We start from the raw sequence: 26,623 nt of genomic DNA, 5'->3' as shown, positions 1-26,623 counted from the left end.
CCGTCCTATGGAGCGGCAGTCCTATTGAAAATGCATGACAGTTATTAGTATTAATGTGAGCAGTCACGATATTGTCGAAAACACCCTTTTTATCCTGCCGTGCAGAAATACGTTTTGAACATGATAACTATTTTTAATATGTTGTTCAGATATTTTACATGCTACATTATAGTAAAAGCTCTAAGCAAAGAATCTTTGACTATGTTACAATATAGGTGTGTTCTTCAAATGTACATTATCTTTAGGGGTTAAGCAAGCCTACATCACTACTGACATTGGTTCACCATGGACAATCTACATCATTGCGACGGGTACCGTGCACACCCGACGTCTACGACAGCAGTATATTTCCTGCACTGAATTATGGCTTCAATGGAAGAAAGCTAATCGTTGCAACACTTTCAGTACGTAGGCCTTATTTCATCATCACGTAATATCATGTAAATTAGTAAAATAGTATTTTAATCACTATAAATATGTACATATTGACACACACAGTCATAATATATTTTCAACATTATTATATGGCCACACAGTCACAATATCATTTCGACATTAATATCTGTAACACTAGCAGAATGGCATTAACAGACGATTTTCCACTGGGTTGAGGAATCCTTGTGTAAATGAATTATTGCACACCTTCCGTCGAGGGTATTGGAACTATGACATCCCAATTGTCTGGTCTGTCGGAGATAGCACTCATCTCCCAGCCGTCTTCTGGCTTCGCAGTGACTGCCATGGCAAGTGAGGAAACCCTGTAACCATTTTATAACATACTTTCTGTACACTATTTGCAAAACATATGACGAGGACTGTGGGAATCCGTAAGGTTAAAACTTATGATCCAATCAGTTTTAGCGACCGTCTTTTCTTTAGCAGCAGAATTGTTTTTACATGTTTCATAGATAGTATTCAAGTAGAAATATTTCGAGATTAGTTCAAATCACGGTAACATATCATGCTAAATAATATATCAAACGCATATATAAATATGTTAATCATTTTGAGCATTCAGAATATATTTTATAGTTTATGTATGAACCATAATTGTTTACACAGGTGTCGTCATTTATCTACTCAAAAACTGTCAACAATGCTACAGACTATTCAGGCTTCTGCATTGATTTGTTGAAGGCTCTGGCCAGATATCTGAACTTCACGTAAGTTATATTTGAAAACAAAATAATAAAACGAAAATAAATCCACGTGAACCCCTTTCTACTCATTTACAAATGTTAATATATGAACATATTTTCACGAATTACGAAGTATTTTTGGAATATCCCGAGAACGGCCAAGGGGATATATCATAATGTGTTGCCTTAAATTTAGACATCAATCTTTGACAATACAATTTGGTTTACGGTTTTTATTAATTTAACCCTATATATTTATATTTTAATCTACTATTATTTCATGTGTTAGTGGGGTTTTGTTTGCACGAAGAAGTACATTCCAAAGGTTTTATACGAAAAAAGCTCAATGAAGTTTCATTCTATTCTTTTTCAGTATTTATAGTCGTCTATTACCGTCCTACAGCAATATTGTTACAATACAGGTGGTAATGATTTTTCCTTGACATGTTTATTTACTAATTATTTTCAGGTACGAGATTGTAGAACCGACATATGGAACATGGGGCGTACTTGTTAATGGATCTTGGAACGGACTTGTTGGAATGATGGAAAGAAGGGTACGTTACAGCACTTTCATTTCGGAAAAAAGTGTTTGTGCATCATACTTTTAGGAGACACACGGTTAGATAAAATATCCCTGTTGTCAGATATGCTTCTGTTTCTAACTAATGGCAATGACCTCCCCCTCCCGCAGACTATAATCTGTGCCATACCAATCCTTGAAATAGAAAATACAACACGCTATTACAATTCAGTTTTATGGTAATACTTCTAGCTGTCTTCATTGAGAAGCCTCTGAAAGATATTTTCTTATTCATTGGCCCCTAGGTGATGATGGTAGAGCTCGGATCCTTTTAGAAAGGCAAAAGCTATGTAGTAATGTCTCATAATTTAAAAAATATGTATTACATGTAGTTTAAGATAGTTTTAATAGCCCAGTATATAATGTTGTTTTTTTGGTTCTTTTTCTGTGGGTTTTGTGGGGTTAAAAAAATTAATATGGATATTTTTGTGTAATAGCAAAATAATTTTAATTTTGGAGATGTATTTGAATAGTTTTAAAATATCTAATAATTCCACAGGTATAGCTTGTGCACATTTGCATAGTGTTGGATTTTTATTGACGTTATACTTTGTTTGAATTTGTACACACGGTGGTATATGAATAACTAGTCTCTATCTGTCTGGAAAATAGGTTTACCCAGAGCGATATATTATACGACGCTATCACCTATGACCAGCACTTATTGATGAGTGACACTCTACTTTTTAAATATTAAGTTGATTTTTAAAATTTGTTGTGAAGGATCGATTAATTTGGTAATATTTTAGAACGTCTAAATAACCGATAATTATGAACGTTGAAGTCAGTATTTCTGTTGGTATCTCTATATTTGTCTGTCAGTCTATCTGTATGTCTGTTACAATGTCATTAGGAAGCCGATCTTGCGCTGGCCGATCTTTCCATCAACATCGATAGGTCAAAGATTATGGACTTCCTTCTGCCTCCCATCTACTATGACAACATAGACGTCATCTACAAAGAGGAAAACAGCATGCCATCAACGTGGATGACGTTCCTTCGACCATTTTCTCCCATTGTGTTTATGTCGATAGGCGTCAGTGTTGTCTGCGTTTTCATCCTGTATTCGGCAGCAATGGTCCTGATTCGCAATAAGTACACGGGAAGCAAGGAACCGAGGACAGTCACAGACGTGTTTTGGTTCACCATCTCCTCTCTCTTTAAACAAGGTAAGACACTGACTCTAAAACGTAATGTACAGTAGGATTTTTATAATTTAAGTTTTAAAACATGTTATACTACACCTGTGTGAAACGCTGTCCTACAGAAATGTGAAATCGGATAAATACGCTCCGAAATCTCCGTACAATGCAAAGGGAAATCTTTATTTCTACAGGACAGCATTTTACTGGGATGTACTCGCCAAGGAGAAGAAATATGCTGGGCAGGTTATAATTTATGACCCACTATTTCAAAGCGAAGAAAGGAATGCGCTAACAGAGACACCCCAGCACACAGCGTAATAAGATGAATCCAGGTATTAAATGTAAAATAACTGTCTAGCACACAAATGTGTGGATTCTTTTTAATTCTTACCCCCCCCCCCCCCCCCCCCCCCCCCCCCCCACACCTTTCAGATGTAAATTTGGACATACAATGAGAATGATTAGTATGGTCGTGGTTATAATAGACATGGTATTTGTGGTAGTGATGATAGAGGTGGTGAAGATATGTTGGCGATGATGTTAATGATGGTGATATTGGTGATGATTTTTGACGATACAGAGAAAACAGGTTAATGTACCAGTTCTGAAAGAAGAGGTAGGCTGTATTATTGTTCTTAAAACCTCCGTAGCTCAATTTGAAATTTTAGCATTTGGGCGTCTTCCATATGGTATTGACGTCTATTCAATGTTGGAAAACGCTTGCTCTAGATTATAATTGTTACTTGTTACAATCGACAGCAGAAAGAAAGAAATGTTTTATTTAACGACGCACTCAACACATTTTATTTATGGTTATATGGCGTCAGAATCGACAGCAGATGATAGTTTGCTGACGGGTTTGTTAACATGACCATTTAATTGTATGGACGTTATTTTCAGGCATCACGATTATTAACCCGTTCACTCACGGCATACGGATTCTCGTGTCTGCGTGGCTGCTGTTTTCCCTCGTGGTCATCACGGAGTACACCGGCCACCTGACCGCGGCCTTCACTGTACTGCCCGAGCCCAAACTCTTCAAGAGTCTGCGGGAGATCTTAGATCATCCCCAGTATAAGATAGGAATATTCGAAGGAGCTATCACCAGCATGCTTTTAGAGGTATAACAACAGTGTCTTAGGCGAGAAACACTTGTCAAAACACGCTCTCATGCAGAGATACGATTTTCACTGATTTAACCGTTTTGTCGTTGATAGTGGGAGCCAGCGCTCTCTTCGCTCTTTTGAGCTTTAGTTAATTAATTGCACAATTTATATTATCATGGTTATTGCATAATTTTTCGTTCTAGTCATTCCTGATAGATAAAGCTAAAATGGTGTCGCCCATTATGACATTCTTGTGATTAACTACGTTTAAGACTGTTATGGCATAAATTAAAATTAATTAATTTGCATAAAACTAATAATTCGGGTAACTTCAAACCTTTTAAATCAAATTGTACCATCATTAAAGGGACATTCCTGAGTTTGTTGCATTGTAAGATGTTTCCGACTTAATAAAATATTTCTACGATTAAACTTTGATATTAAATATATTTTCTTGTTTAGAATATCAGTGACTGTATAATTAATGTGTTTCTGGTCGTCTTAATGTTTGTAAGAAGCTCAAACTGGATTCTGTCTTCAAATAAGTTCGTACGTACGAGAAAAACATATTTTAGAAAATAAAATGAAATTTAACCTAGTAAAAATATTAGAACGATCAGAAACACGTTTAATATACAGCCACTAATATTTTATGCAAAACATATATTTGATATGTAATTACAATCGTTAAAAAGGCTCTGTTAGTTGCAGCAAACTCAGGAATGTCCCTTTAAATTTATTCTCCGTTAGGAAGACCTGATACACTATGAAATCCAGGGTATAGGTATTCGTTGAACCAATCAAACTTTAGCTCGCAAGAACCTCACAGTAATTAGATGCATTTGGATTTGCTCTGCTTAATGACAAATTATTTTCAAAAAGGAACTTGATTTGGATTTGTCAAGTGTAGGGCATAGTGACATGTAAGTATATGATGTGCCTTATGGCTATACCTAAGCTAAAGGCGTATGACAAATAATACCTTCTTTGTTGTCTATAGCCTACATAATAAATTAAAACTGATCGATCGTAGCAAGAATAATAATATATGAGAAAAAACCCCCAATGTTTTACAAGCATCCGAATAACATCATAAAAGTGAATAATCTATTTCTAATGGACAGCAAGCATAATATGTGCTTAAGACGCACACTTTATATATATATATATATATATATATATATATATATATATATATATATATATATATATATATATATATATATATATATATATATATTTTATATCTTACATTTTTAGTGCAATCAAAGTATGTGATATTTTTAAGATCACATACTTTAAGAATTTGATAACTTTGCAAATTAGATGTAAATTAATCGAGGTCACGGCACTAGGTTTATTGACATTTAAGGCAACGTACTTGTGTGACACTCCATAATTGACGTATGCATTCATAGTCATCGAATAAAAACATTTCAATGGCAATTTGACACTGAAAGCCGTCCAGGGTTCAGAAAACGAAACAAAAACCCCGTTAAGCCCTAGTTTGTTTTGATGTAAGGACATTCAAAATGACGTCATTCGAGTTTGACCTCATTTCCATTCAAAAATACACCGCGCCACGTATTCTTACGTCATTTGAATATCTAGTAATGGCGGACTGGAATTAAAGTTGCGTGTACAGTTTACAAAAACACGTTGTATTAAGCTTGATATTATATGATAAAGAGATTATTACCCTGGTGTATTTCGGTATCGTCAATATCATATATTAGGAATAAAAATAATGTATTATTTAATACATTAATTAATGTATTATCGCCATAATTATTTTTATTCCTAATATATGATATTGACGATACCGAAAAACACTCTGGTAGTAACCTCTCTCTCTCTCTCTCTCTCTCTCTCTCTCTCTCTCTCTCTCTCTCTCTCTCTCTCTCTCTCTCTCTCTCTCTCTCTCTCTCTCTCTCTCTCTCTCTCTCTCTCTCTCTCTATATATATATATATATTAATATATGTATGCATATATACACACACACACACACACACACACACACACACACACACACACATACAAATATATATCAGGGTTGAAAATTAGCGACTAGGAATCTTACAAATGTAGTCCGTTGCACGACCATCGATGTTAGTGTCTGGCGAGTATTGTACTAGTTAAAAAAAGAAACACACTGATACTGAATCAACTGTGATAAAACACACCGCGTCTATGTTGGCACGAACTCCAGATCTGGCAGCAGAAGACCTAGAACAGGATCTATATATTGACAGCGCCAACATAATGAATAAAGATAAAATTCATATAAAACATATTAATTTATTAAGTTTTAAACCCATACCGTCTCAAATAACATTTTATTGGGGGTAAAAGCGCAGTGTAAATTAAAACAAAAATTCTTTACAAATTACCATCAAACTGCATAGGTTAACTCTTTTTTCTTTTGATACAAGTTTTAAGGCAATTGATGGAACATCCAAGGTAATCTGAATGACACAACCTTAATACATGATCAGGACCGTATCTCTGCACAAAGTCGAATGGGCATTTGGCAAAACAGTGGGTGATTCCATGGATCTCTATCTAGGAGAACAGCCACTCCCAAGGAAATCATTTGCTGGGAAATTCACCCCTCTTGTATTACCACAAAGTTTATTCCATCTCTCTTGCATCACCACAAAGAGGACTGCCACTCCCAAACTAAAGCACGCGCAGTTCTACATTTAGTCTATTTCTACTGCATTATCTTTTACCGTGTTGAAAATAAGATTTAATATGTTTAATTTAATGGTACTTTGTAAAAAAACATGTTTATTTATACTGGATTTCTTTTTCATTTTTTTTTTTTTTTGAGTTTGTATAGGTTTAAAACTTAACATGTTTTTATATCAATTTTTACTTTATTCATTATGAAGTTAAACGTCAATTCATCGATTTTCTTTAACCCAAACGGTTATTATTCAACAAAAAGAAAACCCCACTGTGGTTTTAATTTTACCTCTGCAGTTAAAATCCAGTGTGATAATTGGAGGGCTAGTTGAATTTGAGAAGGGCCAGTAAGATTTTTCTTCAACTGGCCTTGCTGGCGACCTTGGTTTTCATGTTAATTTTCAACCCTGATATATATATATATATATATATATATATATATATATATATATATATATATGTCTGTCTGTCTGTCTGTCTGTCTGTCTGTCTGTCTGTCAATGTATGTATGTATGTATGTATGTATGTATGTATGTATGTCTGTCTGTCTGTCTGTCTGTCTGTCTTGTCTGTCTGTCTGTCTGTCTGTCTGTCTGTCTGTCTGTCTGTCTGTCTGTCTGTCTGTCTATCTATCTATCTATATATATATATATATATATATGTACCTTAAAGGAACATTCCCGAGTTTGCTGCATTGTAAGATGTTTCCGACTAATAAATTAGTTCTACGATTAAACTTACATATTAAATACATTTTCTTGTTTAGAATATCAGCGTCTGTATATTTAATGTGTTTCTTGTCGTCTTAATATTTGTAAGAAGCCCAAACTGGATTTTGTCTTCAAATAATTTCGTACGTACGAAAAAAAAATACTATATTTTAGGAAATAAAATGAAAATTAACCTAGTACAAATATTAGAACGATCAGAAACACGTTTAATATACAGCCACTAATATTCTAAACCAGAAAATATATTTAATATGTAAGTTTAATTGTAGAAATATTTTATTAGTCGATAACATCTTAAAACATTGCAGCAAACTCGGGAATGTCCCTTTAATTTACTTAATTTATTTATGCTCCTCATACATCTAGAATTCAAACAATCCGGAATATCGTGAAGTTTGGTCTTACATCGTAGAAAACAGAAAACGCTACCCAGAAATATTTAGCGAGAGTGAAGAAACTCATTTGAAAAATGTAAAGGGAGGAAACTACGCACTTATTGACTATGACTCTCTCTTTCGAACGTTCATGACGGAGAACTGTGGTCTTCAAAGACTCGGAATAAGTTTAGAGTGGCAACCCGTTTCTCTAGGAGTTCCTCTAAATTCGACGCTGAAAGTGGACCTTGAACGAGTGTAAGTATATCCAGGGACACACAGACTGCAAACAAAACCATTACTACAAAAGGTAACCGTTTAAAATTCAATTCACAATGGTTTTAGTCCATGATACTTTATTCAAATTTCATAAGCTGCCAGACATTTTGCAGTAAGTAACCATTGAAAAAGTATTCTGTCTATGCGAAAGAAAATGGAAAGAATATCTCCTCAGCACGTTTTAAACTACTGTTAAGAGTCTACCGTAAAGGTATATCGACATTTGCTAGACACACACACATAGCAGGAGGGAGAGAGAGAGAGAGAGAGAGAGAGAGAGAGAGAGAGAGAGAGAGAGAGAGAGAGAGAGAGAGAGAGAGAGAGAGAGAGAGAGAGAGAGAGAGAGAGAGAGAGAGAGAGTGAGACAGCCACACAAATACACACATAGACAAACAGACACACACACACTCGCGCACACACACGATGATAATATTTTAATATATTTTCCTCACTTCAGAATGCGTCGATTAGAAGCGTCAGGTATCTTTAACTACTGGTGGTATGTGCACATGTCCCAGCTAAAACACACCACCTGTCCGTCCAGGCAGCGGTCTGTGAGTTCCAGTATCACGCTGGATGACATCAAAAGCGGATTCGTTCTTCTCGGAGCTGGCATTGGAGTCGCAGTTCTTTCTCTGGCCGCAGAAGTCCTGAAGAAGAAGTTGATGTGACAAAAGTATACTTGAATAGAAGCGGTTGCACGAATTTGACAATAACACGTGCTTGTGCTTGTTAGTGCAAATACTACTGACTGTTCCCAGTGATCTGATATAATTTTAGTTTGGGCCGATTTTACAAAACATGTTAATGTCTGATACGCATGTAAGTACATAAATGTACAATGCTTAAAGACATACGTTTAACAGAAAAACAGGCTTCATAAATTCGGCCCTTATTGCACGTTTGTCACGCAAAGAGCGAAATAATTATAAGCTACATTAGGAAAACAAAAGAAAATCAAATACAACATTTAATGTGAAAATATAGGTAACAAGATAGAGGACGTTTCTCGAGAAAACGTTTTTATCTACAAACTCATAACATTCGCAGGAATCCGATGAGATGTATACGATCTGTATCAATATTTTCTTTTGATGAATATTTTGTATCTCTTGAACTATATATGTTAAAACATCACAAACAAGCCCAAGCTCAAGCCACGTACATAAGATTTCAACATCATAGATAATAAACTTAGCGCAGCTAGAGAGCACTGAACACAAATCACCACGTCCCCTCGCAACAGTGTAAATTAAACTGTTAAATATAATTGCTGTCACGTACATTTTAACATGAGTATGCACGTGACTAAAGATACAAAGTGAATGCTGAGTAGTGACTCTAGTTTTGATTCTTCACCAACATCAATGTCAAGTAAAGTGCCAATATCCAAATATAAACCCGGTACAAAAAGGGTAAAATCCGCGTGTGTAGATAGTCGTTCGAAGACAAGCGCCACGAGTGTTGCAGCCTCTCACAAAGAAAAATCAGAATCGGAAATCATGGAAGTCATAGTTAAATTAAAAAGTTGGACCAAACAATAACAAAAGATAACTTGAAAATGCATTTAGAAAAGGTTAATCAAGAAATGTTCCAAAACTTTTACGAACAAATTGAAAAACTTGAATCTAGAATAGATCAACCTGAAATAGAAAACTAAAATCTTAAAAAGGTACCTTTTATATGCATTAGATGCAAACGTTTACATAACTGTAAACTTTAGATTTCTGTAAGATGTATATCCCAAACTATAGCGTCACTTGTCAGCAGCAGAAAGTCGAGCCGTGGAAACAAACGTTGGTGCACACCGAGAAGAAAAAGCCAACGAATTAAGGTTGTCTTCTATCTTGTGTAACTCCAGAACTACTACTTTCTGTACAACAATCAGGAGTATGGTGGTGTCACAAATTATCTGAATATAGGTTTATTTAGTAATTTAAAAAGTATGTACATTACTTTTAAAACTAAAGTTACGTTAATTTACAAACATGTTTACACCATCTGCTTTGTACCAGTAGTTTCACTTAGTCTTGTCAGTAGTTTGGGTTTCCACACATTATTGTGCAAGGTTTTTGTACATAAAATTTCCACTCTCATCTTGCAGTTTCCCTGTTTCAATCCACGTTTGATCTATTCTGTTCTTGGTCAAATGGCTCAGATCCTGACATTGATAAGACATAAACTCTTCGATGACTACATCTTTTGAAACTCGATCACATAGTAAGCAAGGAAATCCATCTAAAAAGTATCTGAAGGCTTGAGATAAAGTCTCTGAAGACACTTGCAGACTGACATCTGCTATTTAAGCATTGCAGAGTAAATGGTGCATTGAATGAAAGTTTCTGTATCACATAATCACAAACATAGTGAAAATACATCCTCACACTGCTGTAGAATTCTACTGTCCCTTAAATGGTTACTTTCAATGTTTGCTATGTATTCCATGGCAGCTTCCCCAATGACTAGTTCCTAATATGTTTTCTGATTGTATTTCACTTTGTACTGAACTTGGTCAACACTTTTCCCAACAAGTGCACAAGACTTGACAAAGCAAAGCAAAAGTTTGTGAATGAGAGAATGCAAAGACCTTCTGAGCAAATGAATCTTTGGGTTTTCTGCTTGTAGATTTATTAACACCTCCTCATCAAACACGTGGACAGTATAGTTCAAGAATAACAGCTTTTTTGTTGGTGACCGGACAAATTAGAAAATATTGCTCACTTACTTTTCTGCATACGTTAACTCGGGTGTAGATTCAGAACGTTCGTGACTTTGTTTGTCTTGTCCATCGAACTATGGCTGGACTTTTTGTTTTTACTGATTAGGATATCATTCTGAATCTTGAAGTATTCCTTTAAGGCTTCCCAGTTGTACAGTAGGCATTCAAGACATCTGGCAATGCTAAGCCAACAGTGTACATACATATTTAAGCATTCTTTACTGCTGAATGTTAAAAACATCTTGTGTTCCTTTAAATTCCAGTTTCCTTTTTCGGCTTTTGTTAAAGTAATGGTAAATGTCAATAAGCACTTCGTCATTTGCTGGAACAGCCTTTGCTGCTTTCTTCGCACCAATATGGACAAGATGTAGAGTACATCCTAATAGATGCACATGTGGTTGTCTTTCTCTTACAAATGCAAATACACCCTTGTTATGTCCTGTCATGACAGACACATTGTCACAGCCCAAAGAGAGGCAGGTTTCTATGGAGTATTATGCATACTCGGCTCCTTGTCCATTAGGTTAAATATATTCTCTCTTGTGGACGCTCCAGAACAAATGGGTATAGATAAGAGTTCTAAATTTACCAGACCTGATACTTCGTCCAATGTCCTTACAACAAGTGGGTATTACTGATTGGTCTCATCATTATTTCTATCTGTTGATATAGAGAAAGCTCTAACTCTCATTCGATCAGCAAGTGATGTTTGAGTATTCCTAGCAAGTTCATTTAGCATAGCTGTTTCCTTGTTCCTGCCACACTTCATACCTGAAATTTTTTTAAATGTAATGTTGAGATTTTAATAATTTGAGGATGCTAATATACCAGAAATCTATGGATCCTAATTTCTAACAGATTTACCAATATCCCTAGGGTGATATTTTACAGTTCCTTTAAAAAGCTAATGGATGTATTTATTAGGCACACCAATGAATCTTTAGATGTAAGTGTTCAGTTGAAGAGGACTATCAGATAAATGCTAAAAATAAAACATTGGGTATAGCTTCCATGAATGGCTTTTTGTTTGATACTTGTAAATAAAAAATAATCTATTATGAGGTTGGGTATGTAATTCAAATGAGTGAGGTATTAAAAAAAAAAACTTGCATACATGCTAAAAATAGCACAATCTGAGTAAAATTTTGAAATAATTTTGGCCACATTTCAAATATCTATTAATTCATGAAATGCTGGAGAGAATGCCTATAGATACCAAATTTTCACACTATCCAAATAAAACTAAAAGACATATCTGAAAAGTTCAACTTCAATTTTAATAATTTATTAAGCATTTTTTTTAAAAAGAGTCTATTTGACTATACATGTATTAGTAGACTGCCTCAGAGAATCACTGTACCAAATTTAAAAACTACCCAGTCAAGTGTCTAGAATAAGACAAGAGAAACCTATGATCCGCCATTTTATTTTCAATTGTGTCACAAGTAGATGATAATTTATTAATTTGTAAACATCACCTTAGAATATGCATGTTTCAAGTTTAAGAAGTCTCCAGTAAAAACTGTATGATTAATATCTTGGCTGCTATAGTAGAACTCTACTTGGAAGCTGCTCAGTGTTTACAGTTCTATAGCGATTTGTTTCATTTTTGAAGATATATTTCTGAATATACTTGGTACATGTGATTAGCTTGAAACAATATAAAATCTTAATGATCAGTAGTATACATGGGCAATCTTATTACCTGGATAATTCGCACAAAGTCAATATTTTACCAAGTATAGCACTATTTATGTTATGTCACAGCACAACGTTTTATAACTATCTAATCAAAGCTCTAAGAGAAGATAGACTTTCAAATTTTCAATGTTAAATTTCTATTTAAATTTGAAATATTTAATAAAAATTCAAAATTAATATCTCACTATCAGTTTATGGATACTGCCCAGAGAATCACAGTACCAAGTTTTAGAGCTATCGGATCAAAACTCTAAGAGAAGAGGGACTTTCAGATTTTCAATACACTTCTTTTTTAAAAAAATATCTATTAGTTTGTGAATACTGCCATGGGAATAATTATGTGACTTTCAGAACTATCTAATCAAAACTCTAGGAGAAAATGAAGATTTGAATTTTCAATTAAGATTTTAAAATTTAATTTTTGTTTTTAAATTTACAAATTCAAAACTTCATAAAGTTCTCTTGTTCGTTTGTGAAGACTGCCTCAGAGAATAACAGTACCATGTTCCAGAACTATCTGAACAAAACCCTAGAAGACAAACTTTCACATTTTCAATCTAAATATAAAAAAAAAAAAAAAACAATTCACGAATTCAAAATATCCTGAATATCTTTAGATTAGTTTGTGAACAGTGCCCCAGAGAAAAATATTAACATATTTCAGAAGTATCTGATCAAATGTAAATTTGTAAAAATATTTTTAAAATTCCAAATTTTGCAAAATCTCTCTCTCTGTTACTTTGTAAAGAGTGACCCTGAGGATCATTGTATCAAGTTTCAGGATAATCCAATCTAAACTCTAGAAGATAGATTTTAGAACAAACGTTGATGAACGGACAGAAGAACGGACGCCGATCAAATCGGTAGTTAACTTAACTATTAGAAAAGCCTTGAATATCCTAGCGAAACAGAAAAACAAAACCAAAATATTTCTGGACTTACATGCTGCAATCTTGGAATCTGGAAACATCAGTTTAAAAGGATTGTCTCATTCGATGAAGTGTGGTCAAAGGTGTCATGACCCTCTCCACAAGGCACTGTTAACTGTCTGTTTGTCACCTGCAGGTGTTTTTTGTTTTTTTTAGTTTTTTACAGTATGTTGCTTAGTAGCCACATGGCGCTTACAGTCGTTTTTTCCGCCATGCCCGCAGGTAAAATCTACATCACAAACATTGCATATAACAAATGTTTCTCCTTTAAAAAAAAAAGACAAACACTAGACTAGACTACTATAGACTCCATAGCCCCGTTAAACAACTGGTTCTTGTTTTATGTTACGCTCTCTCTAAATGGGGGTGGCTAAACGGAAACAAAGGACCAGTTTATACATTATTAATTACCGCAAACATTTCGTATTCTTTTGGACGTTTTTTTGTCGGAATCGGACGACAGTTTGAAAACGAAAAAGCCCCACCCCAAGATTCGAAGAGCTGTTTTCCAAAACGCTCTCTGTAACATCACACTAATTTTATGAAAAATCGCAATAAATGTATGTTCCAGATATTAAAAAAAGAAAAAGAGGGTGGGGCTTAATAATGTTGACTTGTGCAAAACGCCCTCAGTCCTGGACGGAGACGTTTTTGAAAAGAAAATCCCACAAACGTTTCCCAATATCATCAACACAATGATCAATGCCTACCTGGTTTTATATTTTAGTACCATTGAGAATGTTTGTTGTTTTGTTTCTTAAAATTGTTGTTTTTGTATGTGTGTTTTTTTATTATAACTTTTTTACAAATAAAATATTACAATACTACAAATATTTCTTTGTCCAGATAGTGTTGGTATATTGGTATTTAATTTTGGTTAGTATTTTATTTCGTTAAATTATTGTCCGAGTATCAGTATGATACAGGTAACACGAACACTTCCAATCAGGTTATATCGTTCATTCAACCTTGAACCCTGCAAAATTCCACCAATCAGAAGTCCTAATGCTCCCTCTGATCATTGCTGAGTCGTGGCTTTGTTTCACACTGACGTATCCAACAATCAACCTGTGCCTTTTATACATCCAACTTATGCGATTTGCACGTGCAAAGTATTGTGAACATACTGCACACATTGTCAGTTTCATACAAAATTCAGATTTTTCACATTTTGTGTTAATTGCATGAAAAGCTAATCATTGCTATAAACTCAAAAACCCACGTTGACATGTAGGAATAGCCTACACCTCAGCATGTTATAGTAATACATTCATGGATATGCAATAGATATTGTTTTTAGTGTCACATTAAAACCGAATTGCGTTTTCAAAGTGTGTCAGTATATATTCACCGGCCTCGGTAGCGTCATGGTTAAGCCATCGGACTACAGGCTGGTAGGTACAGGGTTCGAAAACCCGGTACCAGCTCCAACCCAGAGCGCGTTCTTAAGGGTTCAGTGGGTAGTTGTAAGTCCACTACACCCCTCTTCTCTCTAACTAACCACTAACCAACTAACAACTAACCCACTGTCCTGAACAGACAGCCCAGATAGCTGAGGTGTGTGCCCAGGACAGCGTGCTTGAACCTTAATTGGATATAAGCACGGAAATCAGTTAATGAAAGTATATATTCGTTTTTTGTACGTACGAAATGTATTGGATACCAAATCCAGCTTGGGCTACTAACAAATATTAGGACGATCAGAAACTGGTTGAATATACCGATTTTCTAAACACGAAAATATAATATGTAATACTAGTTTTTACAAATGTTTATTAGTCGAAAACATCGTACAGTGCAGCAAACTCCCTTTACATCTTTCACCTGCAATATCAATTTTATGCATTTACTTGGTATGTAATATGTACATAAAAACATTGATGTATTTGTATTTATATTTCAAAATATTACAAGTGTATATCATCACAACTGTCTAAATGCTCATATAGCTAAGCTTTAAATTTGTCAAACGAGTCTTAGGGGTGGCAGTCCTCCTACACGTAGGATAAAGTTTAAAGTTTATTGTTGTTTAACAACACCTCTAAAGCATTTTCACGGGGATCCTATAATACCCGTAACTGAATACAACACGATTATCCAAATATCTCTCCTAACTGTATATCTATTAGATCTCTCTGTATCGGGCAGTCTAATACCCGAGTGGCTCGGCTCTAGGTATGATCAGAGATAAGATCTTATATAAATATATATATATGTTGCACGTTTAGTTCACTAGAAAACACAACAAAACACAATACACTTTGAAATCTGTATTAACACTACGCTGACAAATGTACTTGCCGCAGTAGTTAATTAACAACAACAATATAATAACAACCCAGAACTAATCACTTAATTAGTTAATCTCTAGGTGTCTAGTTTACACAATATTCTAATCACTTCACGGTAATACAACCCACACACGTGTGATAATTGAGAAACGCTGCCAGGGGAACTTAATTAATAAAGGAATTACAACTCTATTCCTAACTGGTTAATTTTTAATTAACCCTTAAATACTCATTCAGTAACCTTGTAATACAGAATTAATACTGGTACCTATCACAATAAAGACAATAACATACAGTTTACCTAGGTCCTCTAGGATGACCGGCTAAGCTTTATCTTACCAAATACTCGTATAAAAATATTAGAACAGTGAAGCCTACAGTTTACTTCGTCAGATTACCGGATACACTGTCTAAAGAATATTGGTATAATACAGTATTAAAATATTTAAAGTCACATCAATCACATCAAGGTTATACAACAGAGCAGAAAAATATATTTACCAGTCCAGACGGACAAACGTTCCCCGGGGGCCTTCCTATGTTTCTCCTCGATATATCTAAAATCCTAGCTATTTATTCAAAAATCTCAGAGAGAGCGAATATCGCCTGGGGGCACAACGCGGTACCTCACCTATCATGTGATATTGCGACAACTGCCAGAGACGGTATTTTTTTCTTTGATGGTCAGACTTACTCTCGCCATTTCGCTAGCAATACCCCGATCGTAAACCGAACTACCGAAGGTATTACGTAACTACTGGCCACATGGCCTCCACACCTGGTCTAAGTGTGTATTAGGGGGTACGGTCGCGCGGGGGTATTACGTAACCAAGCTGCACACGGCCCTCTAAAACAATTAATATCGCCACAGGCGAAAAGATAAGAGCATGTTCTGTCACAAGCATATTGATTTATTAATAATTGGCTATTGAATGTCATCCATTTTGTAATATATATATATATATATATATATATATATATATATATATATATATATATATATATATATATATCGTCCTGTGTAACTAACCATCCGTCAATCTATGCGACAGATAGTTGTGTAACCAATAATTATTCGTCTGGCTATTCGATAGGGAGGTTTGCAACCAATTATCCGCCTGGCTATTCGACTGATAGTTGTGTAACCAACTGTCCGTGTTCGACAGGGAGTTGTATAACTAATTATCCATCTGTCTGTTCGACAGGGAGTTGTGTAACCAATTATCCGTCTAGCTATTCGACAGGGAGCTGTGTAACTAATTATCCATCTGTCTACTCGACAGCGATTTGTGTAACCAATTATCCGTTTGGCTATTCGACAGGGAGTTGTGTAACTAATTATCCGTCTGGCTATTCGGCAGGGAATTGTGTAACTAATTATCCGTTAGGCTATCAGTCAGGTAGTTGTGTAAATAATTATCCGTCTGGCTATCCGACAGGACGTTGTGTACGCTGGGTAGTTACTGAGAACATTGATTATCGAATTCCGTGAGAAACTTAATAATTTGTCTTAATGGAAACCTATTATGTTGTTCTCCAAGTGGGTAAGCAATCAAACAACATCTTACTTTGTAAATATTTGATCTGTTTAAGAATACATATTTTACAGGTTAATGATCAATATCCAATACCTGGCACGATACTGGAGAAATAAATAATAATAAAAAACATTTCTGCAAAATACATCGATGTGAATTCCGTATAATGACTTAGTTTTATTTCAATTATTAATATGAATTATACAACCAAGAACATTGACGCACTGCAATGCTGCCTTAAGTAAGGCGAGTTTTGTAATTATTCTAGTTTTATATATTAATAAGTTAGTTAAAACTGCATTTCACAATTTGTCAAAACTAAACAGTTCTCTTTTGATCTATAACACATTATTGATTACACACCTGGGCAGAGGTCAGCCAAACCGAGCACAAAAAAGTCCGTTAGACTGGTGTATGCGCTTCACGGTAAACCAAATGGCCGCATCTGAAACCAATTAAATATACTCTTCATAAAAGTAGGGGAACTCTAATAAGAATTTACAGTTGCCAAAATTGTAAAGTATATTAGCTGTGGGGAATGGTTACTAACTTACATGTTAATAGTGAATTAATTAGGCAAACATTGCAACCGGTAGTTCAGTATTACAGTAGGTTTTATTACCACTAAAGATCTTGAAGGACGATTGGGGTCAGAAATGAAATTTGAAATTTGACAGGTTTGTTTTTATCAGTAGTGGGTGATACCACCACGATGTGTCAGACAATCATTCAGTCGACGAGACATACTGCGTATGAGTCTCCCAATGGCATTTGATGGAGTCCGTTCCACTCCTCTTGCAGCGCCTGACCAAGTTCCGTTAACGTGGTCGGCGGTCTTTGACGTTGACGCACACGTCTCCCTATCATGTCCTAGACGTGTTCAATATGGGAAAGGTCTGGGTTCATTGCTAGCCATGGCATTCGATAGATGTTTTGCTGCTCGAGGTGAGCATTGACGATCCGTGCACAGTGAGCACGGGCATTGTCGTCCTGAAAAACAAAATGTCGACCCACACGCTTAGCAAAGGGTGTCAGTATGTTGTCCCGGTAGTACTGCCCAGTGACCCTTCCTTTCACAATATGGAGGGGGGGGGGGGGGGGGGGGGGTTCTGTGAGTCATAGTGATACCACCCCACACCATAACCAATCCACTGCCAAATCTGTCATAAAATCGTATTGTGACGTTGGCGTGCCGTTCGTTTTGTCGTCGCCAGACCCGACCACGCCTGTCAAGGAAGTCCAAAGTGAATAGGGACTCACCAGAAAACATAACACGTGACCAGCGACGAACACCCCAGTTCTGACGCTCCCTACACCAGTCACGTCTATGGGCAATGTAACGATTTGTCAAGGTAGGCACAACCCGCGGCCGTCGAGCATGAAGATGGCTGCACGAAGACGATTTCTAATCGTCTGACCCGTAACTCGGACACCAGTAGCCTGATGAAGGTTTGCAACAATTTGATTTGCCGTTTGAGACAGATTTCTTAGAGCCTGGTTACGAATGAATCGATCCTGTACTCCTGTCGTTGCCCTGGGACGACCTGAACGGAGTTTGTTGGTACCTGTTCCACAGTCTGCTAATCACTGACGTTGAAGGTGTTGGCCACTTCACGCTGACTTCTGCCCGTTTGCAGCATGCCAACAGCCCGTAGACGCTCATCGCGTTGCATACGCCGCATCGCAAATTCAAACAATAAAAATGACTAAAAACAAAACAATAACAACTGTATGATCAACAGAATGAAAATGATTGACAGAAATAATGTTCCACAGTGATTAATCGACCTTCCTTGAAATTGTCAAATCGATAATGGCACCCCACGCACGTGTACGGGGCAACTGCGTGATGAACGTGCAAACTATGGAATGTGTTTCGGTGTGTTGATAAACAGACCTAAACGTTCTTTACTAGGATGTCTGTGGCCAAAACGTATGTTTGGTCTAATAGTTGATATTAACATTAATATTTTAGGTTCCCCTACATTTTTGAAGAGTATAGTTCGCGAACGGTACCTAAACATTTGCTGCCTGAACTTGGGGCTCAAAAAAGAAAACACTCCAGTTTATGTTATTAATTGGAAACCAGAATCCATTTTCAATATTTCATCATATGAAATTTCTGTTTTCGTGCAGCCAACTAGAAATCCGCATTACGCATTTTCCACTTATTGTGAGAAAGTTATTACAGTTATAATTTACTAATATCGATTATGGGTCTATGTTATTCATAACTCTATTACATGTTTATCAATACAATAATAATTAATTTTAACCGCCCAATTATGTAGTAGATTTTGGAGAAATATATCTCATCATTTATGTATAAGAATCTAAAATATTAAACAATCAAAATTTTTGGTAACAATAAATGCTTCCCGAAAAGGATTTTGTCAAATGTTATATTACCAAAGAAACCAGAAAACGCTTTATTAATAATTATTAAATATACATCTGGAAATTAATTAAGTATCAACTAGAGTTTAACCGTAAGTCATTTTGAACATTACGTGGAAACAAAACATTGAAATTAAAGTCACATACCCTAGTTTCAATCTACGTTGTGTGAATCTACGAACCATTAATACATCTGGATACGGTTATAACAGAGTGAAGTTAAGAAGAATAATTTTGTTTTGTTTAACGACACCACAAGAGCACATTGATTTATTAATCATAGGCAACTGGATGTCAAAAATTCTGTAATTTAGACATAGTGTCTTAGATAGGAAAACCGCTACATTTTTCCATTAGTAGCAAGGGATCTTTTATATGCACCATCCGGCAGACAGGATAGCATATACCACGGCTTTTGATATACCAGTCGTCGTGCACTGGCTGGAACGAGAAATAGCACAATGGACCCACCGACGGTTACAATCGGCTATTGGATGTGAAACGTTTGGTAATGCTCACATGTAGCCATCAGAGAAAACCCGCTACATGTTTCCATTAGCAGCAAGGGTTCTTTTATATGCACTTTCCCACAGCAGAAAAGCACATTCCACGGCCTTCGACCAGTTGTAGTGCACTGGTTTTAACGGGGACAACCCCAATTAGTTGAATGGATCCACCGAGGTGGTTCGATTCTGCGATGCAAGCACTTTAGGCAAGCGCTGAACCGATTGAGGTAGATTCCACCCGGTTTAAGAGAGATAGGTATCTTAAAGTAGTTAAAACTGGTTTGTTTTAGGGCACATCTAGAATACATCGGCTATTGGATGTCAAATATTTGATAATACTGACAAGTAGTTTTAGAATTAACACCCTACTAGGAGCAAGGGATGTTTTACGTGTAATTTCCTTCACACATGACGTTTGATATACTAGTCGCGTCGCACTGGTTGATACAGAAAAAACCGCAATCAGAAGGGGTTTTATATAACAGTGTAGTATAAGGAGAACAATTGGGCTTATCATGTTATCATGATTTAGGTTTTGGTGAATTTGGGCTTAAACAAGAATTACATTCATTGTACTTACCTGTAATCAAACAAAGAATCTTAGACCAAGCTTTGCAATATATCACCAAAGTGTACTTTATACAAATATTTCACAAATACTTGTAATCATTCGTTTCAACTTATTTTCGTGTTTATATCCAATTAAGGTTCAATCACGCTGTCCTGGGCACACCTCAGCTATTTGGGACAGTGGGTTAGTTGTTAGCCGGTTAGTGAGGGAGTAGTAGCCTTACATATACCCACTGAGTTCTTAAGAACTCGCTCTGGGTTGGAGCCGGTATCGGTAATTTTGGAACATTTCTCTATAAAACAGATATACTCAGAAAAGAAGTCTACGGCATTTCCCGATTATATGCAGCAGCAACCACTTATATACGTATATTTATGTATTGTTTGCTTGAGTTTGTTTTCTCCTGGACATGTATTGTATTTGTAATGTTGTTTATACAGGTGAGCTCTATAGCGCAACATTAATTTAGAATTGAATTACCGTGCATCGTATTTATAATGTGATCTTCAGTCAACAGTGTTTGTTAAAACAAAACAAAACATTCATATTGAGAGTCTGATAACAAATGCGAAGTTCATTAAAGGGATCTTGAGTGCATTTCTGTACAGAGATTATAACAACACAAGAGGCGTGTGAGTCACAGTGTTCGGCGCACAACTGTTTCCTATTTGTCAAACACATCCAGTTCACGTCACCGTATTTGTGAGACGAAACCATGTAATCAGCGTGGTCTTATTGTAAATAAAATTCAGCGTGGATGTATGTTCAAATGATTATACTGGTTCCATTCGTTTGCCAAATGATATATACACATTAGTATTTCTTAGACAAAATTGGAAAGAAACCATCGGACTACTTTAAACTGTAGATTGTTCATATCGCTAAGATGGGAATTGATTAGAATTGATCTGCGATTAAACGGTCTGGAATCGATTCTGTTGCTTGGTTAACAGATACGTTCACAAGAGTGATTGTAAATTCACCGAAATGATTCACATGTTTAGATGGCAGTTAAGAACACTAGACATGAGTGATCAACATAGCGTGCAAGATGGGCCGGACAGTGTGTTTTCTAGTACCCATTTCACATCAGAATTTGTGTGAACTTAATGTATTTTAAACAGCCTTAACGAAGTAGTATATCTACTATCAATAATCAGGTACGACCTACCATTAACAATCGGAAAATACCTTCAATCAGTGATCAGGAAAAACATATCCTCAAGGATAAGGAAAAACCCTATCTTGTGGAGAACAGTTATTAACAAAAGCCTGATCTTGTTATCTGAAAAAGAGTCACTTTACATCTGTTAGTGCCATCAACAAGGTGCATTATGTGATTCAGACAAATACAAATACAAGATAAATAATCCAAGAATATATCAATCAATCATTCTGTTGCCAAAGCTCTAATAGGTTATTGGCTGTAACGTCAACGAAATGTTTTTCCAACTGGTGCTGTATATTATTATTACAGCAACAATTTGTGAACCAGGTTACACAGAAGGTATGTTGTTACTTTTATATTCCACGTAGTTTTATGCAATTGTTGAAGTTAATGGTTCCTTAATATAGTTTCAAAGCGTCTCTGACTTTACAGCGCTAATGCAACAACATAACGGTAACTGTGTACTATATCGTGCCTTTCTGACATTGCGAACTAAAAGCAAAAATTTAACAATCTATTCTTTCATAGTTGATGTAACAAACAATAAAACAAATTGTATATCTTTGATCCATAATTGTCCCCGATGGACTTCGGTGCACAGTGATGCGTGGATTGCGTTGTGTAATAAGTATTAAAAGGTCATTGAATGCAAACCAATTTGAGTAAATAAAATACAGTTGAACCAGTAGCAGAACCCATGGCGGCACGGTACACAGTTTTGTTAATCCAATTGATGGGAACGCGGAAGTAATTCAGTCGTAGAACGTCCGCCTGACGTGGAATGGGTCGAATGATCCACCCACTTCAGTAGGTGTTGAGATGATTTCCGGATTCAGCCAGTGCTCTATATCGCACGACTGATATATCGAAGGCTATATTATATGTATTAATACAGACCTTCGTTTTTGAAAAACCCAGGAGTGCTAAAAATCGCACTCCTCAAAATGCTTACGGTGTGTGTGTGTGTGTGTGTGTGTGTGTGTGTGTGTGTGTGTGGAAATCACACACCTCAAAATGCAGAGGGGGAAATCGCACCCCTCAAAATAATCAGAATTAGAGGCAAGAGACCGAGAAGATTTGCACCCATGAACATGATTAAGTTTGAGGAGTAATGGTTTCTAAATTAAATATCTTAAGGGTTAATGTTTTGTGTTTTCAAAATAAATATCCTAATTTAACTAATATGATGGTTATTCTCAAAGGTGAATGAATGGGCCATTGCAGTCTTACACAAGAAAAAGAAACACCATGAACACAATATTTATCGATTTCTTATGTATTATATGCATATCATGTTGCATTACAATTCTGAAAAATGATTGCCCATTGGACTATTTCTCGTTCCAGCCAGTGCACCACGACTGATATATCAAAGGCCGTGGTATGTACTACCCTGTCTGTGGGATGGTGCATATAAAAGATCCCTTGCTGCTAATCGAAAAGAGTAGCCCATGAAGTGGCGACAGCGGGTTTCCTCTCTCAATATATGTGTGGTCCTTAACCATATGTCCGACGCCATATAACCGTAAATAAAATGTGCTGAGTGCATCGTTAAACAAAACGTTTCTTTCTTTCTTTTTTTTCTGAATCATGATAATCTGTTGACTATTTATGAATAAGGAATTGAAACTGATTTGTTTGTGCTTGTTCTGTTTTATTTAAAACAAGTACAATAATTTTGGTTTTCATCGCAGAATGATATGATTTCTCCATGGACACAAACCTGTGAACTGAATGTAAAAGTGTAACAACCACATGGCACAGGGTTATCACATTTATCATGATATCATAATATACATGTTATGTACCTGCAAATTCTTTATTTAAAAAAACCCACACACACACACACACCCAACCCCCCCCCCCCCCAAAAAAAAAAAAAAAACAAAAAAAAACACCCCAAAACCCCGTCATAACAGAGAAAATGTCAACATCTATTGTTTTCTACCCAAATATATCTTACTACAATTTTTATAAAAAAAATTTTTTTACAAACAGGATTAGCTTTCATTTTCGGTGTACTGTAGTTAACAACTCATTTATTATACACTCGAATCATAGCAACCCATTAAAGAAACAAACAAACAAACAAACCTAATGTAAATTTAATTTTAAAATATACATGCTTTACACTCGGTAAACTGGAATTACTGAGTTGAAATTAAATCGGTGTGTTTGTTTCAGGTGCCCGTCATCCGATCACATGCACTTGAAATCTGACTCTACCAAGGTCAATCTTCTTGGCTTTAAATCACATTTCTACTTTCTGTTTCACGATACTGCCGTATTGTGAAACAGAAAGTAGAAATGTCTGGAGTACGTCGCTATGCTATTAACAAAAACAAAACCTGCTTTACTAAATTTGTTTGTTGTTGGTGTACGCGTTTACTGTGATATCAACATGTATAAACATTATACACATCATAGAATTATTGGACAACGCACCTATTATTTTTTCTACACGTGATCAAAACGACGACAGTGTAAAATAAATTTTGTGATCATTACCTGCATTGTACGAAATTAAACAAAACAAAACAAAACCGACGAGATCTTAATAATAAGTGAACTCCTAGCTGATTGGCTCAGTGTAAAGATAACCAACCAATTGTGTTTCAATTTATAAAATATATTCTAGGAAGTTCATTGTGAACAGAATGAAAAGGTTTGTGGCGTTGTGGATTGGATTCAATAAACAATTAAAATGGCAGAGTTAAAAAAAAAAAAATACAAGCGTGATTTGTTCAATTTAGGGGCGCATTATTTCGCGCCCGTCAGATTGAGTTGACGGGGGTTGACGGGCGTGTTAGCGCTCGCACCCGTCAAAAACGAAGGTCTGCTATACAGTAGTGATCGGTATTCGATAGAAATGACGAGCGAATATTCGAATACCATGTAGACAACACGCTCATCAAACTAACAGGTTTTTAAAAAATAATTTGCATTGTGTAAAAGACTTTAATAACCCCTCAAAAGCACGTTATGATAGAAAACAATTTAAAAACCATAATGCATCAGTGAGTGGTAGCAACATAGCTATATAGAATTACTGCATTATCAATGTCAAATTATGAAAAACATCAATACAGTATTGACCGAAAACAAATATGCTTGCTATTTGTGGGTTTGTTTTCTTTTGGTTTTTGTTTTTTTGCTAGAAAATGTAGCATTCCGACAGTGCTCACCTTTAAACGATTTCGAGACATGCGTCGAACTACCGACTGATCGGATTCAGATGGATTTATTTAATAACATTCAGACGCATTACGATATATATATATAATAATCTTGAGGACAACGCAAATACATAGTTAACTCGCATGACAACAGCATGCATCAACACAGAATAGCTACGTTTAACAATGAACACCGGGTACATAATCAAAATAGCTAAAATTTGTAAGTTCACAAGACTTGATGTGCTTTTCAGTATATAAAACAAGCATACCTTTCGTTTGATACACGCTAGGATTATTTTTCTTCTACTGTTTTGGAATAACTACTGGTGTCCATCTCCAATATCAGTATTACAAAGTTTACCAATATCAGTATTACAAAGTTTACCTAACATGTTTTCTTTAGGAATGTTAAATCATCTACCTGTTTCTAGTGGTAATCTTACATTTTAAGTAAGCAATTTCGTTTTGAATAATGCATAAATTTGGCACGTAGAATAGTTTGTTTTAATTCTTGTTTATAGCATATGAAATCGACATATTGATTAGTGTAGATGAACCCCATTTCCGTGATATCGAAAATCCTTTTAATGATTTTCAGCCACCCGTATGACGTCACTACTAATACTATATTATGAAAATTGACATGTGCTTTATATTCCCGACTGAATGCACACTGCAAGCGACATGCAGGGCATTCTTAGAATTCAAAGAAACATCATTATCCATCTCATTTAGACCGGCCTCGGTGGCGTCGTGGTTAGGCCATCGGTCTAGAGGCTGGTAGGTACTGGGTTCGGATCCCAGTCGAGGCATGGAATTTTTAATCCAGATACCGACTCCAAACCCTGAGTGAGTGCTCTGCAAGGCTCAATGGGTACCGACCAGTGATCCATAACTGGTTCAACAAAGGCCATGGTTTGTGCTATCCTGCATGTGGGAAGCGCAAATAAAAGATCCCTTGCTGCTAATCGGAAAGAGTAGCCCATGTAGTGGCGAAGCGTGTTTCCTCTCAAAAGATGTGTGGTTCTTAACCATATGTCTGACGCCATATAACCGTAAATAAAATGTGTTGAGTGCGTCGTTAAATAAAACATTTCTTTCTTTCCATCTCATTTAGAATCATTTTCTCCATACGACTTAAAAACTCCAGTTATTCGAATACTTGAAAATACTATCGAATATTTCAAATAGCACATTGGCGAGCAAATATTTGAATATTCGGACTGGAATGTAATTCATACAACGTTTTACAAACAATAACTTATGACGTTTTTGCCAGAGCACAACGGCTAACATAACAGTATCAGAGATTTACTTTCAGATGGTGGAATGTCATTGGTTCCTGATCGACAGGGACGCTTTGATTGGACGAATAACACTCAATATCCACATAATTCATCTTACAGTGACTGCACAGGCGTTGTGTTGATGAATATTTTTCAAAACCTTGGATGGCGGACAATAATAGTAATATATGATATATCAAGTGGTATGTAACTTAGCATGAATTAAGGTGAATACTCTAGTAACAGGCGGTGGTCTTCCCAGTACACACAACAACTATAAAATAACAAGTCG

At 35.9% G+C, this 26,623-nt stretch overlaps 2 protein-coding genes and 1 long non-coding RNA gene across 3 annotated transcripts; all 3 read left to right on the top strand.

Moving 5' to 3' along the window:
- Positions 1-254: 254 nt before the first annotated feature.
- On the top strand, positions 255-1,673 carry LOC121371958. Its single transcript, XR_005957868.1, has 3 exons — positions 255-404; positions 1,063-1,163; positions 1,609-1,673. It is a non-coding gene; the product is annotated as an uncharacterized LOC121371958 (long non-coding RNA).
- A 956-nt stretch (positions 1,674-2,629) lies between these two features.
- On the top strand, positions 2,630-3,994 carry LOC121370029 (glutamate receptor 1-like). Its single transcript, XM_041495125.1, has 2 exons — positions 2,630-2,891; positions 3,768-3,994. Exons 1-2 carry the CDS (start codon positions 2,630-2,632, stop codon positions 3,992-3,994), a joined length of 489 nt encoding a protein of 162 aa, XP_041351059.1.
- A 3,828-nt stretch (positions 3,995-7,822) lies between these two features.
- Positions 7,823-8,968, top strand: LOC121371776. Its single transcript, XM_041497909.1, has 2 exons — positions 7,823-8,025; positions 8,504-8,968. The coding sequence occupies exons 1-2, from the start codon at positions 7,919-7,921 to the stop codon at positions 8,715-8,717; spliced, it is 321 nt and encodes a 106-aa protein (XP_041353843.1). The 5' UTR covers positions 7,823-7,918; the 3' UTR covers positions 8,718-8,968.
- Positions 8,969-26,623: the final 17,655 nt, after the last annotated feature.

This window comes from Gigantopelta aegis, chromosome 4 (assembly GCF_016097555.1).
Source record: "Gigantopelta aegis isolate Gae_Host chromosome 4, Gae_host_genome, whole genome shotgun sequence".
In the NCBI taxonomy this organism is placed as follows: Eukaryota; Metazoa; Mollusca; class Gastropoda; order Neomphalida; family Peltospiridae; genus Gigantopelta; species Gigantopelta aegis.
Note: the sequence above shows the minus strand (reverse complement) of the source record. Positions and strands in the feature narration are given on the sequence as shown.

What these genes read in the sequence shown, in the direction of transcription:
- LOC121371776 (XM_041497909.1), top strand. Translation starts at nt 7,919, where the DNA reads ATGACGGAGAACTGTGGTCTTCAAAGACTCGGAATAAGTTTAGAGTGG. An exon ending in AAAGTGGACCTTGAACGAGT is followed by an intron (nt 8,026 to 8,503) that starts GTAAGTATATCC and finishes TCCTCACTTCAG; the next exon opens with AATGCGTCGATTAGAAGCGT.
- LOC121370029 (XM_041495125.1), top strand. Translation starts at nt 2,630, where the DNA reads ATGGACTTCCTTCTGCCTCCCATCTACTATGACAACATAGACGTCATC. An exon ending in CTCCTCTCTCTTTAAACAAG is followed by an intron (nt 2,892 to 3,767) that starts GTAAGACACTGA and finishes CGTTATTTTCAG; the next exon opens with GCATCACGATTATTAACCCG.